This window comes from Balearica regulorum, chromosome 1, assembly GCF_011004875.1.
Source record: "Balearica regulorum gibbericeps isolate bBalReg1 chromosome 1, bBalReg1.pri, whole genome shotgun sequence".
NCBI classification, from domain to species: Eukaryota; Metazoa; Chordata; class Aves; order Gruiformes; family Gruidae; genus Balearica; species Balearica regulorum.
Window position 1 is genome coordinate 144,262,928 of NC_046184.1, and position 26,707 is coordinate 144,289,634.

The window sequence follows — 26,707 nt, forward strand, 5'->3', positions numbered from 1 at the left end:
AAGCCCAACAACAAAGGATATAACTTTAGCAAAGCAGGGACTGTTACAGGAATTGGTCAATAATAGTATTTCCCACCAATTTGGTTAGCTGCTTCTAGAAGGGAGCTCACAGTCAGGCTCTTCTGATTGCTACTCTGTAAGACCATATGGAGGCACAGAAGCATTTTAAACCACTCCACATCACAATGGCCAACTTTTGACGCAGAGCTAGGACAAAACTGGTTCTTACTCCACTCCTGACATGAACGCTTGTGTCCTGTGTACCAAATATTCACTAATGGCAGTTTATCCAGCTGTGCAAAAGCAGAGGTTCAGACAGGGAGGAGGACACCCAGCTGCCTCAGAAAAGCCTGGTGGCAGCTGGGCCCGTTGGTGCAGGGTGGTCTCAGCAAGACACTGAAACGCAGTCTTTTAAGTAATACGTACTGAGTAAAACTGAAAAAGATCACGAGGTGGCCGATGCGACGTGGAGCACAGAGCCCCAGGGAAAGCCTGAGTCACGGAGCATCCTACCCTCACCAAATTCAGATCCTCCTGTCATGAGACGCGCTGCATTGTAGTTTGCTGAAATGAACTCTGCAACGCAGAGCCAGCCCCAATTCCTCAACTGGATGGCTACTCAAAGCTAACTACTCATCCCAGGTGATCATGCCTTTATAGAGGTGCTTCTGAAGACAAGCGGCATTTCCGTGACAGGAAAATGGCTACAGAGATAAGCTTGGGGGACCGGTACCGCCCCGGGGGGGGGGGGGGGGGGGGGTGCGCAGGCCCCGGGCCCAGCCCCTCAAACCCCCTCCCGGAACCGACCGGCGGCGCCTACACTAACCCGCTTCCCGCCTCGCGCATGCGCACACACCCTCACAATCCGGGGGGGGGCTATCGCGGGAGGGTACGGGGAAGTCTCGCGAGAAGTGCCAACCGCCCGGGCGGCGGCGGTGGTGAGGGGCGGTTCTGTGGCGCCGCCCGGAGGTGTCGCCCCCTTCTTCCCCCCGCATCGCCGCTGCGGCTATGGCGGTACCGCTGGCCTCGCCCGGCCGCCGCAGCCGCTTCGAGCAGGAGCAGGACCGGGCCGTCCGCGCGCTGGTGCGCAGTGTGACCGGCCTGCCTGAGGAGGAGCTGGGCGGCGGCCCGTTCCAGACGGCGCTGAATTTCGCTTGGTCCAACTTCAGGTCAGCGCTCGCCGCCCCCGCCCCGGGGAGAAGCTCCGCGGCTGCGATAGCCCCGCGGTGGCCGTCAGCGCCGAGGCTGGGGCCGAGCGAGCGGGCCCCTTCGCACCGTTCCCGCCGGGGCCCACCGGCGCTACCGAAGGAAAGAACCCCCGGCGGGGCCAGGCACCCGGCGCTGGGCCGGACCTCGTCCTCCGTGCTGAGGGGCTGCGGTGCGGTGTGGTGTAGCAGCCTGGCAGCCGCTGCCACCTGCTCGCCTGGAAACAAGGGGGGTGCCTTATGGCTGCTGGGGTGCGGTACGGGCCCGTGTCCTGCCGTACCCTCCGTGCACGGTGTCGGGTAGCACTGGGGGCCGTTTGGGAGTCCCTGTCAGAAGGCCAGCGGCTATTACTCTGTCACGTTTAAATGTCAGTCTTTTAAGGCTTTTCTCCTGATCTGTAAAAAGGTACCTTTCAACATCTTCATTTAGCCATCCAAAATTTTGGGTTTTGCAGGGAAGTAAAGAAATAATCATTATATGTAAAGAGCAAGTAAACAAACACCAAATTGAGATAAAGCTTCTGGCCAAGAATATTGTGCGGCTTATATGAAAGGTTATCAATCTGCACAAGATAATGGATTTGATGTTATTTGAACTTGTCATAAACGTGATCTTTATTAACCTGTAATATATAGTATCTGTATCCTTTTAATTCTATTACACTGCCATCTACAATGTCCTTACTAAAGTTTTATATACTAGTCTTTTTCAGATATCACAGTTTTTGTTTCAGTGTCTGCTGCCGATTTTTACGTGATCTATTTCCAATTTCCCATACTATTGCTAACTGTTGCTTCTTTGGAGTCTTATGTACTTGCTAAACTTCATGCAGCAAGTACCTAATCCATTTAAAATCAATGCTGCTTACATTTTTAATGCTGTTAAGTCCATTTTTGGGGGTGAGCAATAGCATAACTGTATTGTATCAAGTCAGACTGTGAATCCTAACTACTAATAAGCTCAAATAAGACTATTAGTAACCAAACAGTCATTGGCTAACAACAAAGGTGAGTCTGTGGCGTGGGAGAACTGGATATGACCTGTAGCTGGTGTTTTGACAAGTTCAACTCTTTGAATTTTGAGCAGTCTAGTTGTATTCATTGGGAATGTAGGAATATGGTATTTGAAACTGCTGTCTCCCTGTATTTTGTATATTTACAGGAAATAGTTTGTGTAGTGCATCATAGGATCGCATTTATTGGTTTTGTAGCTGCATCAAAATAGTTGCTTGTAACAGTCATTATTCTGAGTCTGCAGATTAGTAATGGTAGCAGGGCTTCTTGAGCCAGGTAAACGTGCCCTGTCTTCCATCTTCTGTTGTGACATCTCTCCTGTTTTGGTGACCCAGTTGCTTGTGTGCTGTGTGCTTTTTTAGATTGGAGCATTGTTGGGGTGGGTTTGGTTTTTTTTTTTTTTGAAGAACAGCATAGCAGGAAAGCAGATGGGGTGACACAGAATTGACAGCAAACTGTTTTGACAGGAGGGTTAGAAAGAGAAAAGTTTTTATGCCAGAATTGTTGTCTAAGAAATGTGTGTGGAACTTCAGCCTGAGATTGACTAATGTATTTCCAAACCGGGAGACCTAAGGTTGTAGCAGCAACTCTCTTTAATTTCAAGTTTGTGAAACTTGTGGTTTGTATTGTTAGATTTGATGATGTTTCTATGCTGTAGTTCTCAGATTCATCTGTTTCTTTCCATGCAGCACCGTAGTCATCTTCTACTTATGATGTTCTCAACTTGCCTAAAAAAAATTGGTCGGGGTTTTTTTTTTTGCATATGTGTGTTACAGTCACTTAATTAAAGCTTTAAGTAATAGTAGACTAAAGTGCTTTTATTCCAAAGCCTGACACACAGCTGAAATTAAGACTAATGGGTCTGTGGTTAAAGTATTTATTTTTTTTTTAATTTTCTTTAAAATGAGCATGTCTTCATCCTCCAGTGATACTTATTAAATATCCTTGCTAATTGCCTTACAGTTTCATTTTCTAGTTCATTACTTTGATACTGAGGTCATTTTAGATGATCTTTCTAAATTCAGTCTGTTTAGTTTGCTCCTCATTCAGATCCAGTAGTGTTCATTTCTGTCTGTGGTCATGAGAGTTTTGCCCCTGTGTTCTGGACAATTGTTGCTGGAAGCTGGGGCAAAATACTAGGTTGGCTTTGAAGGACTACATATAGAGTATCTTGACCTTGTGCTCACTGCTGTCGCATCCCATTCCCTGGTTTTTCTCTATATGTAATTGAAGAACCTTATTCTAATGTCTTCTGCAAAGTTCATTGTCCCTTTAGATGCTGCCTTTGGTGGTATATCTATCTTTATTTTGATTAAGCTCTCTTTTCTTTTAGGCACTCTCCTTTACTATTTATAAAGGAACTTTGTTTGGGTTTAGAGGTCTTTCGTCCAATGTAACTGACAGCGTACTTTAATTACTTAGTTTGCTGATTTAGTAGTAATTTTCCATTCAGGTTAAAGTGCTGGTAAATGTAACCTGTATTCCATTTTTCCATCTTTAAGGTCAATTGTAGTTAATCCTTCTTGAGCTAAGAGACACTGAGATTAAATTTTGTTGATGTTTAATGCTGTTGCTGAATTAAGCAGACATTATTAATTAGTAATGTCCTCATATATGTAAATCAGCTTTATTTTCTTCCTCACTTAAGCTTCCTTTTTAAACATATTCTAATATAGATTTCTTACACAGATTTCACCGTTTTCTTGATGTGAACAGTCACAAAGTAGAGAGGACGATAGAAGGGTAAGTTTTATGCCTATGGATTAATAATGGATTAGTTAACTTGGTTTGAAGCATTTTTGATACTATTTTTGTTATTAGAATACATGAAAAATTGATAGTTCATTCTGACCTTGGAAAAGCTGCAAGCTGGAAAAGACTAACAGAAAAATTTCTGAACTCACCACTCCCAAGTGTTGAAGAAACAAAGGTATGCATGTTGCAATTTCCTGGTTCTTTTTTTTTCCAGCACTCTTGCTTTAATGCTGATGATGGGGACTTCATTTGTAATGTTGTGTTTGAGATTTCAGATGACTTAGCAGTGGAGTCAGGTCATGGATTTTTCAAGGTTGTATTCTTTAGTTTTCCTATTTATTTTAGAAATGTGTTTATTGTCTTCTCAGGGTTTTGGGACCATGCAGTTTCATGACTTAAAGGACATCTTATCGTTGCAGAGCAGATGTTTTATGGTCCACATTGTACAAGTGTTGTAGCTAGAATCTAGATCTATCTAGATTCCCATCTGTTCTAAAACAACAGCTAACTGACCATCTGAGCAGTTCTTACTCTTTTGCCCAATTTTTTTTACCTTAGGTAATGCATCTGGACATTTTGATTTTAGTATTTCCAAATGGTGTGCTCCTGCCCTGTAGTCTCCTTATTTAGACAATCTGTATGTTTCACCTTTGATACACTTTGTATCAAATAACTTTAGGATATGGACTGGATGAATATGGCAAAAGTTGTCTCACTTAAGACACTTTCCACTGTGGTAGTTTAAATGAATTTGATCTTTGAAAACCGAAAATTCCTGCTATTAGGAAATTTAAGCTTCTGATTTAAGAGGTGGTGCTCCATATAATTATATTCTGTAATAGGGCTGTGTGTTCTGAGTTGTAGTCCAACTTTATTTCTCCTTGAACTGACATTTACCTTGCTTTGTACTCTTTTAGACTTTCTCTAATTTGTGGGGAAAACCCTGGAACACTGAATAGCTTACACCTATCTTCAGTTATTATACTATGCAGATTTTTGAAAAAGTACCTGTAGTTCTGGTTGTTCTTCATGTTAAATAAAATTCAAACTAAACCAAAAGCCCTAGCAATTTTTTTTTTTTTTTTTTTTGAAAATGCAACTGGGGTATAGCTGGAGATAGATAATATCTCATATTTGGGAAGTTAAACTGCATCTAGTTTTTAGTGGTGGCACATAACTGGGAAGATTGAGTATTTGTCATTTTATGACTGGTAAATGAAACACCAGCTCATATGTGTGATTCTGTGAATGACCTACTGGTGTTCTCTGTCAAACTTGTAGAGTCAGTAACGTTTGGTAGGAACATATTCCATATGTACTAGATGAGTGTGATGCTGCTTTATCAGAAATTTGAGTGGGTTTTGTTTTTTTTTTTTTTTAATACAAGTGGATCTCATTTCCAAAGAGCTTTGTATTGGAGTTAAAGATGCATCCTTAATGCTTTGTGAGATTTTTCAGATGAGGGAAGATAATGTGAACGTGATATTAAAATGTAGTGATTTTAGCAAAGTGTTTTAGCTAACTTCGTTTTAGCCTCTGTTTGAAATAATTAGCCGTACGAATAAGGGAACTTAAGACTTGGTTTCCTGCAGGCCAGTTGCCTGTGTGTCCTTCCACCTCATCCACGTTAATGTAGCTGTCCGTTATCCCTTGTCCTCTGGTGACTTCTTTCACAGTACTTCAGGGTTCCTTTTATCTCTTTTCCATATTCTCTGATTATCAGCTCAGTAAGAGGCAGTTTATGCTGTGGCTACTTTTGAGGTATTTGTATATTGATTGGCTAATTTGTTGGCAGAGGAGAATGGATAACATTCAGTATCATGCTGCAGATGTTATTTTTGTAATTCAGGACCGGGGAATGGGAACTAATGGGGAGCATTCCTGCAGATAATAGGCTGAGTTTGCTCCTAACCAAAATCTTTTAGACTACTTACTGACTTGCTTTTTTTTTAATGTCTTTTAAAGACAGATGCACACTATTCCATACTGTCTCTTCTGTTGTGTCTGTCTGATTCTCCATCCAACACCACCTATGTGGAAAAACCAAGAGTCAAAGAAGTGGGTAAGTTTGCAGGATGTTTATATTGCTAATAAAAAGATACAAGCAATCTGTTAAGGAGGACATTTTTCCTTGCCATTTTATCTCCTTTGCTTCAAGGTGCTTTGTTGATTGTCTTTTTATGATTTATACATTTAAAATAGCTTGCAGATCTTTCCTACCCCTATTTATGTTACATCGCCTGATTAAGTTTTCCAGCCACCAAAGTACGTCAAAAGCTCCTTTTGTACAGCTATCACTTACTAATGTTCTCCACCAGTTCATCAGTGCTTACATGCTCAAAGACAGACAATGGGTTTCTATCCTCAGTCTCTGTCTTGCACTTCAGTGGCAGGTCTGTTGAAACAGCTGTGGTGATGTAAATTCCTATGTTCCCTATGTAGTCAAGGAAGGAAAGGGAGATACCTTTGAAGGTTTCCAGAGGGAGATCCCAACTGCCTGCTTTCTAAAGTAGGACTGTTTCACTCAGTGCCTAAAAATGAGGCTTGTGCTTAAGTTTGAGTGGATACCATCCCCCATTTGTTTACAGTGTTGTATCATAGACTGAAAGAAGAATATTTCAGACTAACCTAAAGAAAATCTTGCATCTTAAGATTCCTTTTTGAATGATCTCTGCACATTCCCTCGGCGGTGTTTTGAATGCACTTTCAGCCCATTCCAGGAATGTGAATATGAAGAGGTTATCTCAAACAACACTAATTACAGTTGAGTAAGCTTCATGTTTAAGATATAATATATTGTAAGTGTGACTGTTATTTTTAAAGTATTACACATCACATCATGGGTATGTGGTGTCTTTTTCGGAGAGTAAGACAGTTCTTGCTTTATGTTGTTTACAGTCCGGGATCATTGTTCATATGTAAATTATACATTTAGAATGTCTCCACCGAGCTAAATGGGACTAGTCGCAATAAGTGATATGTTGCATTCTTGCATGTTTTTCTAGGGTAGTGTAACATAATACAGATAAATGTGCTGATGGCACATTATGTTGCATATTTTGAATCTATAAACAACAAAACTGAGAATTAATAAATAAGGAATGTACATGGTTGATACTTCACAATTTACATGTCATGTTGAAAGTGTATGACCTTGTTAAAGGAGCAGTGGTGTAACCTTAAGTGGAAGGGAATGCCTTTTGTTGTAGATTTAGAGTAACAAGGTAATTTTAGCTTTGGAAATTTTTTTAGAGGAAAGAAAGTCAGGGTCATGTGATATTTACTGGTTTTGTATATTTATACTTCTCTTAGAAAAGGAAGAAGAATTTGATTGGGGAAAGTATTTGATGGAAGGAGAAGAAATTTACTTTGGCCCTGGCATAGATACACCAGTAAGTAATCTCTTAAGGTAACAAAACCATACTGTATAAACTGGTTCGAAGTATGTTGTTTCTTACTTATCACCATGAAATACACAGGAGCAGAGCAACAGAAATACAAATACAGTTGTTCTTCACCATGTTTTGACTTAGTCCTGCAACTAAACTGGTTCCTTCTGCTGACCCTGTATGCTCCTAATCAGAACTTGCTGTAGTTCTCTGATCTTTTCCAGTTCTCTCATTTGTCCGGTTACTAGTGTTACGTATAACTTAACTGTCTACCAGAGACTGGTTTATGTTAGTTTTAGTGTACTGAATTTACTTTATAGTGGAAGAAAAAAGAGAACGGTTTATATTTGGCTTGAGTAGGAAGTGGAAATGGATCTGTCTGCTGTGTTGTACTGAAGTGTACTGGGTTTTGTTGCACTTAGGATTGGTCTGGAGAAAGTGAAGAGGAGGAAGACACTCAGCCTTTGAGCAGGGAGGACTCTGGTATTCAAGTAGATAGGACACCTTTAGAAGACCAAGATCCAAATAAGAAAACAGTACCTAATGTTTCCTGGAAAGGTTAGAATAAACTGTAATTCTTCTGATACAGTCATACATACTCAAATTTAGAAGTCTAATGCGGCTTTATTGATTATTCTTTAGTGAGGTATTATGGTTTAGACCTATAATTGTAGTTTTAAGGTGTACCTTATTGTTCACTAATGCTTGTTTTATTTTTAACAGTAAAGAAACAATATGGACAGTTTGATCTGATTTCTGTTGTTGCTAATGGAGAAGAATTCTGTTTATTTCTGTAGAAATATACATGGATATTCCAATACAGAAATGAAAACTTACAGAATAAATGTAGCATGTAGTTGTATGGATATGATGTAAATTTTTATTATTAAGAATCAGAATGCTGAAACAGAAATTGGTGGACAACAGAAATGGTTGACTCAGTTCTGGATATGCAGCATTTTTGGAAAAAAAAAAAAATAGTTTAATGTAATTAAAACACTAGTGGCTTACTCTTGAATAGCTTCAGAGAGTATTAACTGTATCTATACATTTTTGCATAGAATGTTGTAGGATATAGGATACCTTGCGTAAGAAGACTGCATAATATTCATATATTGTATAGGCAGTAGCTATCTAAGTGGGATTAGGTAAAATTTTCTCGATAATCACATTAAAAAAAAACCCAAACAACCCAAAACCAACAAAACAGAAACCCCTCATTTTTAGGTAATGTCCTGAACGCATAGTAAAAAGAAACATAGAAAGTTGGTGATATTTGGAAGTTTGGTTTTTTGTTTTTTTTTTTTTTTTTTTAAATCAGCTTGGTTTTGTATATATTATTTGAGAATTGCCTAAGACAGAGGCACATTTTCTGAGGAAGAATTGGAAACTACATAACTCTCCAAGTTTATTTTTTAGGACTTGTGCAAGTTTTAGGAAATGAGGCATTTATATGTAAATTAATTTGTGCATGATGGTATCATATATGTGAGTGCAGTAAAGTGTAAATAGTTGAAAATTCTAACTTACTTGAAAAGGTCTGTGATTCTGCAGCTGTGCGGATGGGCTCACTAATAACTTTTTCCTGTGTGTTTTAAGAATTTCCTGAGTAAATAAAATTACTTCACAGACTGTCATGTGTTTCCACAGTCGGTGAACCTGATGCCCGCAGCTGGCTGGAGCAGCATGTGGTTCCTCAGTACTGGACAGGAAGAGCACCTCGCTTTTCACATAGTTTGCACTTGCATTCCAACCTAGCTGCAGTCTGGTAAGAAAAGTGTCACTTAGATATTCCTTACTGGCACACAACGCTAAGTAATGACTTTATTAAGCATAAAGGTAGTATAATTATTACTGATTTAATTAAAAAAAGAATTAAAAGGGCACAAATTAATAAGATGAACTAATGAGCTGTATTTTCCATTAACAGATTATTTTCCTTCAATTAGTTTTTGTTATGTTTGTCATATCAGAGAGAGGGTTTTCGTTTTTTCAAAGAAGCAAATCTTATTGTTGAACTTTCTTTGGGTTGACCCTTATGAAGGTCTCTGAGGAACTAATATAGGTGTGTTGTAAGTCGTCCTGGAAATGAGTTCCCTAAAGCTTAGCTTTTTGTTTGGTTTTGATCTCTCCCTTACAAAGTTAGTCTTAAGCACAGATTTAGTAACAAAAAGCAGTACATCATTGTGATCCACTGTGGTTTTGGAAAGAAAATGAGAAGGAAGTTCAATTTAAAAAAAAAAAAGCCTGATTCTTCCCTCCATCCCAAATTCTGATGTATCAGTACTGCAGTAATACAGTTCATTAGATTTGTTATTGGTTCCTTAATTTAATGAATTTCTTAATCAAAGAGTTGAATTTATTTTTGTCAGTTGGTTATCTAGCCAGTTATGAACTAAAATTTACAGTGAATATTAGGAAATCAGTAACATAAATGAAGCAACGCTCTTTCTCTTGCAAAGTTGTTAGCAGATGTATGGTGTGTATATATATGTACGATGTGTAACCAGTATTACTTAATTTGGATTTTTGAATTTTGAACATCATACATGAATTTTGCCACTGATTATATTAATGAGTCAAAATACTAAAAATGGCAATAATTGTTCTATACTTTGCTAAAATACGAAGAATACTGTAGCAGGTTTACAAATAATTGCATAAGACAGGTTCATAAGGGAAGGTTCTTAAGTGGCTGTGAAAGTTTCCGTTTCTTAAGTAAACTTTTGGGCTAAAGTGTCAATTTTCTTATAGGGGTGAGGGAAATTGATATTTTACTTTCTAGCTTGGTATTTTTAACAGAAGGTAACTATAAATTTTCACAGCATTGAATATTCATTATAATAAAATAATCCAGGATCAAGAATTAAAAAAAAAAACCAAACCAAAACAACACAAAATCCAAAACAACCCACATTCGGTATTTCAGGTATTTGCTACTTAATTGCTTGACTTGCTGACTAGATTAGATATGAATGCTTTCCATAGTATTTTGCTTAACAATATGAAAATAAACTTTGTTTTTATTTCTTTAATTAAAATGCCCACATGAACACCGAAGCTACTTGGATACAATTAGAACAAAATAGAGCTTTAAGATTATTTGTTCCTTCTTACTTTCAGGTGATTCATCTCTTATTTGAAGCCATTAAATTGTTTAAATTTCTTTTTTCTAAGGGACCACCACTTGTACACCAGTGATCCATTATATGTGCCAGAAGAGAGAACGCTGGTTACTGAAACTCAGGTTATACGGGAAACTCTTTGGTAAGAGCAACATCAAAAAGCTTGCATATTAATGTTTAGTATTTCTCCTGAGGAAATGAGAGATTTATCTTTGAAGTTGTGTCTGAAGAAAGAATTACTACTGAGCTTTTAGCTTACTCCATTGCTGACAATAAAGATGCTGCTTATGTGTGTGAACCATTCAGATTCACAAAGAAAAAGGTAGCTTACTACTTCTTGTATGCATTGATTTTTCAAGTGTAACTGTTAAGAACCACCAACTTGCTTGTGTCCTGCCCCCACGGATTTTTAATACAGTGTCCAATTTTAAAAAGGTGGTTTGAATCATCCTATAGCTGAAAATTATGTCAAATGGAGTGGAACTTTCAGAGATGTTTACTTGGTGCCAGTGTTTCAGTGTTCCTGTTCTAGCATCATAGTTGAAGAAAAACTTTTAGGCAAGGGAGAGCTTTTATTAATTATATAATTATGTATCCTATAAGGGGGAAAATTATACTCTTCTCTTTCTTTTCAAGGCTACTTTCAGGAGTGAAAAAGCTTTTTATATTTCAACTGAATGACGGAAAAGTGGCCGTTGCGGAATGATATTATTGTAACTCATTAACCCATGTAAGTTGTTTCTGAATTTCCACTATCGTTCTAAATTTAGTCAAGACACATCTGACTTAATAAAGCTGAATGGGCTGTTCCCCTATGTGAGAATGTGATGAAGTGGCAGAGATAGCAGAATTTCATTATATTTTATGTTGTAGCAATATGTTATGATTTAATTTTTAGGCTTTATAAAATACACATTTTTATTAGATGATTCTAAAAAGTTTTTTGGGTTTTTTTTTTTCCCTAGAATTGTCTGAGATCTGTATTGGAGCAGATAGCGGCATATGGTCAAGTTGTCTTTAGACTACAGAAATTTATTGATGAAGTGATGGGTCACAGCCCGGAAAACATAATGCATGGAACAGTTTCCACTCCAAAGAAAACTACTGAAGCCCCGTTCAGAACCTATCAAGCTTTTATGTGGGCATTGTATAAATATTTCATTAGCTTTAAAGAAGAACTTACTGAAATTGAAAAATGCATAATCAACAAAGGTACAGTGCAAGGGGAATTTTATGGGGCGGGGAGGAGGCACAAGGAAATTTTGTAAGAGGGAAACATGCAAATCACTACACAGATACATTTTGAAACTGTGAAAGATGAAATGCTGCTTTTTAAAACCTCATTAATAACATTGACGAAATGTGGGTTTCTGTTGGATGTTACTTTCATACATTTTTTATTTCCCTCCCCCCCAGATAAGACAGTCACACTTTCAATAGTAATAGATAAGTTGTCTCCTCGACTGGCACAGCTGAAGGTACTTCACAAAGTTTTCAGCACAGGAGTAGCAGAAGTGCCACTGACACTAGAATGTTGTCCGAGCATCTCATCTGCTTAATACTCTCTACAAGGCTATTCTTGAATATGACAGTGTTGGAGAAGCATCTGAGCAAACGGTAGGGGAAGTCATTCCTTCCTTAATAGAATGACACACTAGACTATTTAGTAACTTAAACTTCTTTATGGTGATGGAATACACTAGCCGGCAGCTACTGGAAATTGAGGACAAATTTGATTGCCATAATGCATTACTGCCTGAAACCAGGACATAGATGTCCTTTTTTTTTTGCTTAAGAGATATTAGAGTGGAAAAAAAAAAAACCCAAACCAGAAAAACTGCTGTTTGAGTCTGTGATGACAAAAGTAACACAGGGAAGCATGCACAATGAGTGCTGCTATTAAAACTACTACAGCTGTAATTTTCAGTTGAATGTGTCATCTTTAAAAATCCCTAAGTGTAGTTATGTATATCTTACAAGCTATAATTGCACAATTAAGAGATTAGGCTTTGCCATATTGCTTCTAATGTTTACTATTAAAACATTCAGCTGCTTGTTTGGCTTTTTTTGGTGTTTTTATTTAATTTCTTTAAATTTAGGTATCCCTTCTGTTTTCTCTCTGGGTTGAAACTGTGAGGCCATACTTACAGACAGTGGATGAGTGGATAGTCCATGGTAACTTGTTTGATCCTGCAAAGGAATTTATCATTCAGAGGTAGGGGTGCTGATACTGGACACACATAATGCTGTACAAGGATTAATACAAAACTTGTTGTAGAACCTAGGAAGTAAAGGGTGACAATAAAAGTAGGTTTTCACATTTGTTATTTTACTTGAGTAGAATTAATTTCTTCATCATACTTTTATGACTGGTCTGAGATTCCCCATTAGGGTAATTGCATTAGATACGGAGTCCTACCAGCTGTTATTCTGGAACAAAAATCAATTGTCTTAATTTTCCCATCTATAATAAATAATCAGCAGTCTGACTCTGAGTGTGTTGACTTTTTATAAAAAGCAATTAACGATTTTTCAAAATCAATATGTTTGCAAAAATTACAAAAAGTTTACTTTTTTATATTCTTGTACTAATCTATAGTTGTAATAAATCAAATGCTATTTAGAATTGAAATACTCATTCCTTCTGATCTGTAGTACAAGTTAATATGGTGTTTTGACTTATATGCATGTATCCTAAATGCTATTTGAGCTGTTAATTTATCTTCTGTTTGCATGTTATGTTTTGCTGGTCACTTTTTTGACAGCTTGAAGTGGAAAGTGAATATAGAACTTAGAATTTTGGCTCATAATTAGAGATCAGGTCCCCCCTATCAGCCCTAATTAACTGAACCTCTGTCTGTTAAGGCACGTAAAGGTGAGCATGAAGAGAACAGCTTTAGTACTATTGTAATAAATCCTTATTAGCTGAGTTCTCTAACATCCTTATTGTGTCCTGCTTGACTTCTCTTTCTAGTTCTGTAGTTGCGTTTTCAGTGCTACCAACAGGGGTGATTTCACCTTGTATTTGAGCTTCATTTTAATTATCCAATACAGGTTGTTTTCCATCTGACTTGAAAGACCGAACTCTGTATCTAATGTAAACAGCACAAAAGAGCAAAGTGAACTAAAAGTTGAGTTTCGCCTACTCTAGAATTTTTCAGCTTTCCTAGTAGTATTTGCTTCATTGTGGGTATTAAATAAACCTTCAAGTCAATCACTAATGATTTTGTTATTAAGAATGAATGGTGCTGTGAATAGTTAACTTCCTGGACAAATTTAATTAAAAGTACTCTATTTCCCTTGTTTGGGGGGTTTTATTTGGTTATACAGTTGGTGTTATATCCTGTGAGCTAATTCTTTATGCTGTTAAAGCTATCATCCTTTCCAGGGTGTCTAGATAGTTTCTGATACAGCTGAGTATATTTTATAGTTTTGAAAGTGCTTCTTGACTGTTCTAAAAGAAAGGTAAAGCATAGAGCAAAGATAATATGCATCTTCTAGTAAGGAAGTTTCATCTTTTGGAAAGAGAAACACTCAACAGCTTTTTATTTCTTTGCAGAAACAAAAATGTTCCAGTTAATCACAGAGATTTCTGGTATGCTACCTACACCTTATATAGTGTGTCAGAGAAGACAGAGAATGAAGAGAAGATGAGCGATAATGCCAGTGCCAGTTCTGGCAGTGATCAAGCCCCTTCAAGCAGGCAGCACACTATGGTCTCTTTTCTGAAACCTGTGCTAAAGCAAATCATCATGGCTGGAAAATCCATGCAGCTGTTGAAGAATCTTCAATGCAAAGATGGCTCTCCGCAGCAGGCTGCATCAAGAGGTGAGATGTCAGTTTGTGGACTATCATGCCTTAGGATATCTAACATTGAGTGGGGTTTTTTTGGTTGTTGGGGTTTTTTTTTTGTAGTGGCAGTAGTGTTTCCATGGTTTTCAAATAATATCAGTATTACGGTTGGTAACTTCAGGTCTGATTGAAAACACTTAGTCTTCCAATGCAAATAAATGAAAAGAGCAAAGTGAATAAAGATTGAGTGTTCCCTTTGTTTTTTACTGCTTTAAATTTTTCTTAATCTTGTTTTCATATGCTTGAAAACATTTTTAATGAGACAAATGAAAACAGCTTCTATGATCTAATAGTAAAGCTGTTTTGTTTTAATAGGTAGTTTTCCATTACTAAGTGTTTGAATAATAGCATGTAGAACTTTTTTTTTAAAAAGGCTTACTAATAATTAGATGAAAGATACTTATCTTGAATGATTGCAAAACATAGTACAACAGTGTAACCAATATTGATTTTTTTTTAATTTTTAATATTTTTTTGAAACAAAATACATTTTTTGGTTTTGCTGTTTCTTCGTGTTTAGAAGTAGAGATAGTTAAATTCTTTTGGAGACTCTAAGTTTATTTCCCCTTTGGTGTCAGAATATAATTTATTCTATTGAATACTAGAGGGTTGTTTCAGGTGCTAAGAATTAACTGCTTTTGTACCTAAAGGAGGAAGTTCTCTAACAGTCTCAGAAATACTTCACATTTCAAGTCACCCATTCAGCAATCCAATTGAATATATGCCTGACCTTAGGCATTGGACTAGTCCTAGTGTTTTAGCAGTACTTATTTGAATATGTATTTGAGTTTTTTCCTGAATAGTGGCCTAAATTTAGTACGTTAAAAGTTAGCAAGTAGATGTTGGACTATGGAGTGCTTCTCTTAGTTCAGATGATGTTTTCTTTTAGAACAAAATCTTACTGTGGAATGTGTTGCCCAATTTAGATGCTGAACGAAAGAGTTTGTATACACTGTTCTTGGAATCTGTGCAGTCTCGCCTGCGGCATGGGGAAGAGTCTGTTCCAGATATTATTACAGAACAGCAGGCCACAAAGCAGAGCCTGATAAAGATGCAGTCTATAGCAGAAAGACACTTGGAACTGGATGATGTCCATGACCCACTGCTGGCTATTAATTTTGCCAGGTAAATGAATGATCTTCCTGCTGTGTTGTTGAGAGCAATGTTCTGCCTGGTGATGCTTGGTGAACCAAATTTTTGTTGCTGCTGCTGAAAACAAGCAAGTGCGGAATAAAGAGGAGCACCAATAATTAGTGACAGAAGCTAAATAAACACTACCCTTGATTTTCTTTAATTAAGAGCAATTAAAATCAGTGGAAAATCTGCTACTTACATCTATTAGCATAGAAAATGGGAGTCATCTTTATCATAACAGGCTTTTAGCAAATAAGTGTTTGAACAGTGAGTGCTGTTGTAACATCTAAACTTTTAAATGTGTTTGCTTGGAATTTATACACAATGTCTTTGATTTGCACCAGGTGTATTCTTTGAAGAACACAGCTTCAGTTGTGTTGTGCTTAAATAATTTGAATTTAAAAGCCTTCCAAAATTCATGTTAATTGCATAAATATTCTTCATTCCTCATAATGAGGAAAGTCATATAGAGGTGTTAAATGTTTTGGGAATTGGCAAGAAAGATGAACTCTGAAAATCTTACTTATTTTGTGATTGCAAGTAAGAAATAGCTATTTATGTTTTTCTTAACATTTCAGTCCTAGGAGGAGTTTGTTTTAAAGAAATCATAATTAGTAGTAGATAAGACTCTATTACTTCCCTTGTTCATTGGAACTATTCTATTTGTAAAAATTGGATAGATTTCTGATTCATCGAGTCTATCAAGGTGATAGCTGCTATGAGCTTGGTTTCCTCTTACAATGGATACAGCTAGCAAGTAGCTTTTTACAAATTATTATAATAATTTGATCCTTTCTGTGACAAAAATAATTAAACTTACCAAGTATAGTCTGCAGATACTCTCTTTGCCTAATACAATACTACAGATAATATATAGGGACCCTGTATTTAAGATGCCCGAAACCAATTCTCTCAGTGTGTGATGGTTTGGGTTTTTTGTTTGTTTGTTGGTTTTTTGTTGGGTTTTGCTGCTTTTTTGTTGTTGTTCAAATTTTTACTTTGTTTCTTTAATTTTATTTTTCTTTCCTGGGAAGTTTATCTGACTGCTGTTTATACTCAATATAGTTTTAAAAGTTCCTGTGATAATGGATTTGTTTATTAAGCTGTGCAGTGTTTGAACTTGATGTTGTTTTTCAGAATTATTTCTTGAGGAATTACGTGATTACAGTATGCCATTGTTATGCTTGGTCATACAAAAACAGTATGAAGGATCACTTAATAGGCTTGATATGTGCTGTAGTTATAATACAGCTTTTATTACTTCTGCACCATGTATTTTAGAGCAGAGGATCCAATCTTGATTAAAATAGTTGAAGGTATGACATTTTTGTTTTATATATTGTATGAATTATGAACCTTTTTCCCAAAGTAGTTTATTTTATTTTGAAGATTATATCTGGAACAGAGTGACTTTCACGAGAAGTTTACTGGTGGGGATGTTTGTGTGGATAGATCGTCAGAATCTGTGACCTGCCAGACTTTTGAACTGACATTGAGGTCTTGTCTTTATCCACACATAGACAAGCAATACTTGGAATGCTGTGGTAATCTAATGCAAACTTTGAAGAAGGATTATAGGTAAGAAAGTAGATTTGTTTTTCCTAACATTTTTTGTAATTACCAGTGGTATGCTATACACTGAAAGCGGGAATTTTGTGTTTCTACTCCCGATTTGTTAATAACAATAAAATCATTTAGGAGAAAAGGGGGATCTAACATGATAGAATCCTGGGTGAAAACTTGGTCTAGCTTAAATCAACATCAAAGCTATCATTTGTCTTCAGTGGATGTTCAACAGGGAAATTGTTTCAAACAGTACTTTTAATAATGTCATTTGAAACTGGAAGACAAATTTCAGGAAGCCAGAATCTATTTTTTAGTATGCGATTCAGTTATGATACTATAAAATCTATAGTAGACAAAAGACTATTATGCAATATTTTTGTATTACTTACAGTAAACCGGCCTATTCCTTTTAGCTTTCAGGTGGTCATAAGTCTTCATGTTTTTAATCTGTGTGAAATACTCACTGTATTTATAGTCACGGCTCTTGTGAGTTGTAACAGTACTATTATTCCTACTTTATCAGAAAAGGAGAATGCATATCATAATTTTCTGGGGCTCCATTTAAAGTCTCTTCTTAAATAAACTCTCCTTGAATTTGCATCTCTTCCCTAAGTTCTGTTTAGGGAGAGGGACAGCATTTCCAAACTCTAAGCTATTTCTGAGAATTTCCTAGCCTGTAAGATAGCTCTGTTGAAGTTAGTGCTGTTGAAGCTTACGGGGAAAAAAATGGCTTGGTTATTTTGTTTTATTTGAACGTATGTGCAGACTATCTGAGGGTTAAGCAGAGGATTTACTGTGGACTTCATTAAGTTTGTGCTCAATACTGAGTTCTTGTAGTGAGGAGTTTTTAAGATTTTTATTTCCGTAACAGTTGTGTTTGATTTCATTTGTATAATTAAGACTGAGGAATTTTTACATGTTTGTTCCCTGTTTAGGCTTGTAGAATATTTGCAGGCAATGAGAAACTTTTTCTTACTCGAGGCTGGAGATACAATGTATGACTTCTATACATCTATTTTTGACAAAATTAGAGAAAAGGAAACTTGGCAGAATGTTGCTTTCTTAAATGTTCAACTCCAAGAAGCAGTTGGGCAACGCTATCCAGAGGACAGTTCAAGGTAAAATGCAAAATCCTGCAAAATATAGTTCAGTTATGTTTCTTTTACACTTACTATACTAAGGTACTGCATAGTGCAGTACTAATTATTGCATGCTCATTACAAGAATCTGTTTTAATGAAGTTTTGAACTGTTGTCATCTCTTCTACCCAAGTCCACCAGATGAAATCAGACAGTTGGTATTTAGCAATAAGAAATAAAAATAGAAACTAACTGCTAATTTAAAGCAGATTATCACCAATTAAATCACTTGTTTCCTTGCATAGGTTGTCTATATTATTTGAAAGTATTGATACAGCAAAGAAGAAACTGCCTGTCCACACCTTAGATGGTTTGACATTGAGTTACAAGGTAGTGACCTAATATTGCTGCAGTTCTTATTCTATAATAACAGATTTGAAATGTTGTATTAAAGTCACTTACATTTTCTGTCTTGATTATCCTCTCCTCTTCTTAGGTTCCTTGGCCTGTGGATATAGTTATAAGCTTAGAGTGCCAGAAAATTTACAATCAAGTTTTTCTGCTCTTACTGCAAATAAAGTGGGCCAAGTATAGTCTAGATGTTTTACGATTTGATGGTAAGAAACTTCTTCAGTGAAAGATACTTGTTTTGTCGTCTAAAGATATAGATAGTCTGCTGCTTTCTGCAGTAAGTAGTATAAACAAGTCAGAATTTTGATTCATTCCGTAAAATATCAATCTCCATTAGCTTGCAAATTACATGTATTAAGCAGAGTGTGTTTTTTCACTTAGGCCTCAGGGACAACACTATTTATTCATGCATTCCCTTTGTCTGTTTGATTCAGGTCTAGTTAGTTGCTGTTGAAAGAAGGTCTGTCTACCACACCCTAATGTTTTGTTTTATGTATAATTCATGTTTTTATTAGTAATACTTTGCAAACAAGTTAAGAAAATAAGATGAAAAAATACTCTAACTGAGATTGAAACAGTAAGCTAGATAGTTTGGAATACGTACTCTATGCTACAATTTAAATATTTGGAGATTGTAGAAAGAGATCTCTTAGTGTCTCCTTCACCAGGTTAATGTTTATATTCCCATATAAAGTGGATAAACACTTCATGTCCTAGAAAAATAAATTAGAAAGTTGATGGGTTCATCTCTGTTTTGTACATCAGTTAAGTAATTCTCTTCCTAAAAGTATGTGGTTTTCTATTGCTTAAACTTCATGTGTATAGCTTTCTGCTTAAGCCTTTTCGCCTTTGTGTATGCACATTTATTTTTAATGTAGCTATTTTTTTATCCTTTCACATAATCTTTAGCTTTCAAGTAGCATTTTCTATTCTAGTATTTATCAAACTGCATTGTCAAACTATTCAATATATTGCTATATTTCAATAACACAGCTGCATTGCAAGAAAAATCTTGCATCAGTATTGTGTGCAGAATAGTAAGAAATAGCAAATTTCAGGTTTAAGTAACATTTTAGCTACAGTTTGTCTTCATAAGCATTTCAATATAATACTCTTGCCTCTTCTTTTTAGAACTAGTCTGTGCTGCAGAAAACCCACAGGTTAAGGAAGGAACCTTATTAGAACAAGGAACGCTTCCTCTATTTGGACCTCAAACAGAAAGTGTAAAACAACAAATACATCGCATGTTCCTCTTAAGAGTGAAACTTATGCATTTTGTTAACAGCCTGCACAACTACATCATGACTAGGGTTTGTCTTGTATCACAGTTTCATTTATATTAAGAACTGGTAACTGGACATGCAGTATTAATTTTAGTTTAAAACATGAAAAACAAAAAGCAAAATCTTAGTCTAATGTCCTTTCTCCAAAATAAGTTTGAGCTAAACATGTTTCAGTTTTAACTTGGCAGTTCTAAATCAGTAATTTTAAAAATGCTTTAGAAGTTCTACATGCATATGATTGATCTTTGGATATTATTAGTTCTTTTTGACTGTTTCTCCCGGTGTTGGATGGCTGAAGTACAGTCATGTAAAAATAGATTTCTGTAAGCTGTTACTTTCTTAAGAGAGCTATTATGCTTATGAAAGCATTACTGCAGGTATTTTAAAAGTTAAAGGGATCCTTCTCAAAAATCTCTAGTACACGGATCCAAAAGCGTATACATGACTTTTCAAATATAAAGGCAATGCTTGTAGATTCATATCTGCTCTACTATTGCATTCTTTTGCCTTTAATATACTCCAGCTCCTCTGGGGATAGTCTGTCTGCCCTTGTGCAATGGCAATATTCCTATTTATAGGAGGAATGTCATTGTGCAGGTATAAGAAGAGCTTGAACTTTTTGCTATATTGATGGCAATCTTAGACTTTAAAAGAAAATATTGGAAGAGAGTCATAAGCACTTGTGTGCAACGTGGAATTTAATAACTATGATTTTCTTCTTAAGATTCTACACAGTACAGGGTTGGAGTTTCAGCATCAGGTAGAAGAAGCCAAAGATTTAGATCAATTGATAAAGATTCATTACAGATATCTATCTACAATCCATGATCGCTGCTTACTGAGAGAAAAGGTGGGTTAAAAAAATTGGCACATTTGATATATTGAGTTTAGCAGGACAAGAAAGTAGTTCAGTACTAATTATGCTGTCTGTTTTGCAGTTCATACATACTAAGCGATATATAGGTGCTCTTGAGGAAATAGTAGCTTTTCCAGAGTTAACATTGAGATCCAGTTTCTCTTGCAAGTCTCAGCTCAACTTTATCAAGGAGAGAAAATAAAATTAAATTCTTTATATTGGATTTTACATGAGTCATTTCTTTCTAAGAGGTGAGAGGATTTGAACAAACTGAGGCTTGGTAATGTAATGAGGATTATACATACTGGTATGGCAGGAAGTGGCAGTACATGGGTACATTGTAGCCTTTTATCCCACATACTGTCTGTGCTTAGTCCTCATCAAAATAGTCAGCCATGAAATAAATTAGAGAACAAATACAAAACACATCTTAAATTTGGAATAATCACATTGCAGTTAGGATCTGTTTTTACAGATCAGATCAAATGGCATGGGATATGTTTGTATTGCAGCTTAATAATGAAAATAATTATGCTCAGCAATGAATTTCTGACTGTTACTCCTTTTGTTTTAATTGTTATATTAGGTGAGCTTTGTGAAAGAAGCTATAATGAAAGTGTTGAATTTAGTACTGATGTTTGCAGACCGTTGGCAGGCTGGTTTGGGGGCTTGGAAGTAAGTATACATACCTAAAATTCTACATGGTCATAATTTTACAGCTTAGACTATGATTTCGAGATTTTTTTTTAATGTGAAATAACAGGAACTTTGCTCAGTGTTTAACAGCAGATACCAGAGGCTAATTGCTATTTCTTAGCAACAGTGAAATTTTATTTTAGATAGAATTTAACAAGTTTCATGCATTTATGTAAGTGTATGTTCAGTATTTTCTAACTAAAAAGGTGGCCAATACATAACTTCTAAGTGTTTGAAAATATTGTAGAGCATAGCAATAAAGAGGATTTTCCTTTGTATTTGTTTGTAACAGTAAAATGAGAGGTTCACAGGTTTGGTTTATGATCATGTTTCCTGGTGATGATTTAAAATTGTAAGCAGCTAGATGCTGACATTCATTAATTGGTTTATGAAAAGTGGGATTACTTAGTTTGGCCTTCATTCTAGAGGGCAATACATTTTTGTTTTTCTTTAAAAAAGTAAATATCTAAATCTAAGCTCTAAATGTCCATATTTTACTCATCTGGACTGTTCAAATTATAAAATCTACAATGATCATCTAGCCCAACTGCCTGACCACTTCAAGGCTGACCAAAAGTTAGTAATTACAGGCATGGTCAAAATGCCTCCTAAACGCTGACAGGCTTGGGGCATGGACCACCTCTCTAGGAAGCCTGTGCCAGGGTTTGACCACCCTCTCGGTGAAGAAATGCTTCCTAATGCCCAGTCTGAACCTCCCCTGGTGCAGCTTTGAGCCGTTCCCACACATCCTGTCCCTGGATCCCAGGGAGAAGAGCTCAGCACCTCCCGCTGCACTTCCCCTCCTCAGGAAGCTGTAGGGAGCGGTGAGGTCGCCCTCAGCCTCCTTCTCTCCAAACTAGACAAGCCCAAAGTCCTCAGCCGCTCCTCAGGGGACATTCCTTCCAGCCCTTTCACCAGCTCTGTTGTCCTCCTCAGGATGCATTCAAGTACCTTTAACATCCTCCTTAAATGGTGGGGCCCAGAACTGCACACAGTACTCAAGGTGAGGCCGCACCAACGCTGAATGCAGCGGGATAATCATCTCTTTTGAGGGGCTGGTTATGCTGTGCTTGATGCACCCCAGGACAGGGTTTGCCCTCTGGGCTGCCAGGGCACGCTGCTGACTCCTAATGAGGTGGCTGTCAGCCAGCACCCCCAGATCCCTTTCTGCAGGGCAGCTCCCCAGCCACTCCTCTCACCATTTATGCTTTGCTTGAAGGATGAATGATAGTGGGCAAGTCTCTAAGGCTATGTCTGACACTCAGGGGGTTGATCTGTGGCCCTGAGGCCAGCTGGTGTGGACTGGCTCACATACATGTTTTTCAGGACTAATTGTCTTTGGCACAGATGCTACCTAGAACTTGGAACCCACTCTCCTGTGGCATTATGAAGTTGCTATTTTTTTGAGTGCTTTTCCAATTCAAAGTGTCAGAAATAATTTGTGAAGACTGATAAAGACTAAAACTCAGGGCACGTGGTTGCATGCTCTTGGATGTGGCAGGAAAAAGTCATAGCTAATGTAGTGTCATCTGTATCCTCTGGGGAGAGGGGAAAGAGAAAAGAAGTGGCTGTTGTGAACTATATCATCTTTCTCCTCTGGTAAGCGCTAGCTGGCACAGTCCAAAGTGGAATTCAAGAGCTGGCTGATAGTAAAGCAGTGTGGGTGTCCCTGTTTTATTTGGCAGTGTAGGTGTACCCAAAGGAGCCCTGAAGCAATAGGGATGAGGAATGGCTGTCTTGAAATACAAAACTATGTAGGAATAATAGTTGTCTGTTGGAGCCACACAATTCCTCCTAGTTACTACAGAGATTCTAAGATGATGAGGAAATTAATGCCATTGTGATAGTGCTCAGACACTCCTGTCAAAATTGCCTTGGTTTTCTAGAAGTGGTATACACTGGCATAATTGAAATATTGTCATTTTGTCACTTACTGTGAAGTTTTGGTCATGTTTTGAAGATAACATAGTGGCTAGTCTGTTAAGCATTCCTCTGTTAAACTGTTTCATAGGATGGAATCCATAGAGAAGATGGAATCTGATTTTAAAAACTGTCACATGTTTCTTGTAACTGTTCTCAACAAAGCTGTGTGTCGAGGCTCTTTTCCTCACTGTAAGTACATGAGGCTTTTCACATACCTGCACTTACTGGGACACAAGCTTTACTAGGAATGTATTTACATTTTAATCTGTTCTAATGTTTTTCAGTACATCTTAAAGAATCTCATTTTGTGAGGTATTCAGAGGGACATGATGCCTTACTTCTTAAGAAGTTAATTTCATTATTTTTTTAGAGTATTTGTGCCATGCTTTTTTTTGTGACAACTGTCTTCAGTTTACCTGTTTTCTTGATGAGGGGATGCTGATGTAGCCAAGCAAGTGACAAACGGTTTTCTAGATGAATGAAGCTAAGTTCATTCACTAAGGGCATAGAAAAGCATTCTTTAGTTGTTGGATGACAGCTGTGATATATCTTGAACAGATAAAATTGTAGTAGTGCATCAGCTGCAACTGCACCAAGCTCTTGGCTCTGCTTATCTGTTGGAAGTTACTTCCTTGGTAGCAGAAACAGCAGAAGACAACATGTCTGTGCTTCTACTTGCAGCCTGACGTTAGCTTAAATTGCTAATCAGTGCCAGTTTGAGTTAGGGGGGGCAACTGCTGCATGGGGTTAGCTGGGGTGTAGATGCATGTTCTAACGGGGTTCTGAAAGAAGTAATATCTGACAGCACTGCTACTCAGTCTACAAGAGCTTGTCTGTAAGAACCATCCATGAGAATGGCTTATTGCGTATACCCCCCCCCCCCCAACATTTATTCTTTCTTTTTTTTAGTGTACAACAGTTAGTATTTCAAAGAAAGGAGCTAATTTCTCACTGGTTCTTACCACCTGAAATAACTAATGGGTAACTGATGATGAAAGTAGTGAAATACTGTCTAAACTGTCAGAGATTCACAAAATGTCTTACTGTCTTAATTCCTGAAGTGTTACAATATTAAAAACTAAACTGGTGTATTTCTTTTAAACTACAGAGTTGAATATTGCAATAACTATTTGCAGACTGCTGCAAATGCAGATATTAACTGCTATTTTATGGTTTGGTTTGCAGTGGAATCTTTAGCTTTGTCACTGATGGCGGGCATGGAACAAAGTTAACACCTGAATCTGTTGAAATACTGAAGAACTGAAAGCAGCATATATATTGAAATTTCAGTGTTAAAAAACTGTAAGCATTTTACACTCCAGTTTAAAATGTGTGTAGGTAAATGACACTGATGGTTTGGAGCTGTGTAAAATATTTTAAAATGTAAGTAATGTACAGGTATTTAAGTGTATTGGTTGTGGCAGTATTTTTTTCTGTATGTATATGCTTCAACATCACAAAACATGTACAGTGTAAAATTCATCCTGTGTAAACAATCTTACTTGAAAAATACATAAAAAGTATTTCATGCTGTAAAAAGGATTTTTTTTTAAAAAAAATATGAATAATTGCTGATTTACTTTTTCCATTAATTTTGCAGCTGTCTGTCACAAAACAGTGTAGAGTGGTATGACTCAATTCTTATTATTCCAAAGGTTGGTTGAGTTCATTTTTGGCCTTTTTTCCTTTAGAAAAAAAGGCTAAGAAGCATTCATCTTATTTGCTTAATGGTTCTTAAGAACTCTTTGGGAACAGTTGTGACTGTTACAATAAACTGATGGAAAAATACAAGGTGAACTTATAAAAATGAATTATTGCAGACTATCAAATACCAATATTTTTTATGTTAAATGATCAAATGCTTACTAATTTAGTGGTAGCTCTTGTCAGTTTAAGTAGAATCAAGATCAGAGTGTGTAATATATTAATTTTAACCATTGGCTTGTTCAGATGTTTCAGAGGTGGTCAGATATGACTTGACTGTTCTCCTCCTAAGCCTTTTGCAAACAAACCTTACACATAATAGCTAATGTCATGTAAAGCAGTAGATTGTAATATGGAAGGGTACATTTCTAGAGAAATAAATGTGGAACATATTCTGCACAAGATGACTTTCCCTGTTTCCTCCCCATGGAAGTTTCCCTGCAATTCTGGCATCAGTACACCTGCATTTAAAAAGAGAAAATCAGTCACAGCCATTTACCTCTTCATTTGAATAAATAAAAGATTTAATAATTGAAATGTCACCATTGTGTCTGTTTCTGCTGAAATCCAGTTGGTAACTTAAAGTTTGAGGGCTGTTTCTGCAAGGTAAATGAAGTGTATTACTACCAACTCTGAGACTGTGTGGCTCACAGCTATAAAACTTTTTTTTCAGCTGTGAGCTGGTAATTATATGAAAATGAATATTGGGGTCCTTGTTTGAACAGGATATCTCGAAAGGTTCTTCTATGATACAGCCATTAAATGTTTTCAGAAAAAATAATTTTAATTTTTTTTTTAGAAGTAAAACACTTGGAAGCTTTCTGCTGCCCTGTAGCATATTCTTCTTTGTTTGACTGAGTGGAGGTTTTGCTTTAGAGAACATGATGTTTTATATTATCCACATGACATGGTTGCATTAACCACATGACACACTTTTCCAAGTGGATGTTTTGAGTGGTAGGTGGACACCTATTAACCGAAGTAATTTGTACTTCCAGTTTACCATGACTGGTTCTCATTTGAGATTTTTGTGTTACTTATTGCATGCTTAGACTTTGCTCCCTCAGAGTAAAACTGAATAGCATACTAATAGTTTTAAAAGGCATACTTGTACTAGGAAGTTCAGCACTTGTATGCAGTGGTTCACTAATTTTTCAGTGTATGTATGTCTTGTACTCTGTGCTTTTAAAAATCTAACAAGTGGTTACTTTATTTCTTCTTTCTGTATGGTGGTTACCTTCAGTGAAATTACTGCTTTTCATAGACTTACCCTGGATAATGTTAGCTAGATACAGGGAAAAAAAATCCTTCAATCTTTCATGTTGATAAAACAATAATCCCTAGTACATTCCACTTACAGATTTTACTTTATTTGAAAGACCCCACACAAGTGAAAGAATTGAGCATTTCACCCAATGTCCTGCTTAGGAATTAACTGTATGTTCTGCAGAGAGACTTTTGGTGGCTTTGGAGGTGGGAGGTGCCTGCATGTAATTTTTCAGCCAGCTTCCAATATTTGTTAACTCTTCTGTCATCACAGAAGCACAGTGGAAAATCTAGCTCTGGCAATGTTGGCTGATTTTAGTCACGGACGTCTTCCATGCTTAGCTTTTTATATGTCAGTAGTACTCAGCTGATAAATTCCTTTGAATGAGTCTGTCTTATGGCATCCCTTTCTCTTTCTTTGGAACTGCAGAAAAGTCCTTTCTTTTCGT

At 36.8% G+C, this 26,707-nt stretch overlaps 1 protein-coding gene across 1 annotated transcript; it reads left to right on the forward strand.

Annotated features, from left to right (window-relative positions):
* Nucleotides 1-883: 883 nt before the first annotated feature.
* TUBGCP5 (tubulin gamma complex component 5) lies at nt 884-25,394 on the forward strand. The gene is given in 24 exon segments (XM_075737287.1): nt 884-1,169; nt 3,909-3,962; nt 4,041-4,149; nt 5,940-6,036; nt 7,287-7,366; nt 7,786-7,921; nt 9,014-9,131; nt 10,541-10,630; nt 11,125-11,218; nt 11,454-11,700; nt 11,905-12,016; nt 12,018-12,105; nt 12,588-12,703; nt 14,048-14,316; nt 15,267-15,465; nt 16,864-17,052; nt 17,976-18,158; nt 18,425-18,509; nt 18,616-18,736; nt 19,662-19,840; nt 20,538-20,663; nt 21,256-21,344; nt 23,377-23,477; nt 24,474-25,394. Coding segments are annotated over 24 exon segments (3,090 nt in total). The 5' UTR covers nt 884-1,008; the 3' UTR covers nt 24,521-25,394.
* The last annotated feature ends 1,313 nt before the right edge of the window (nt 25,395-26,707 follow it).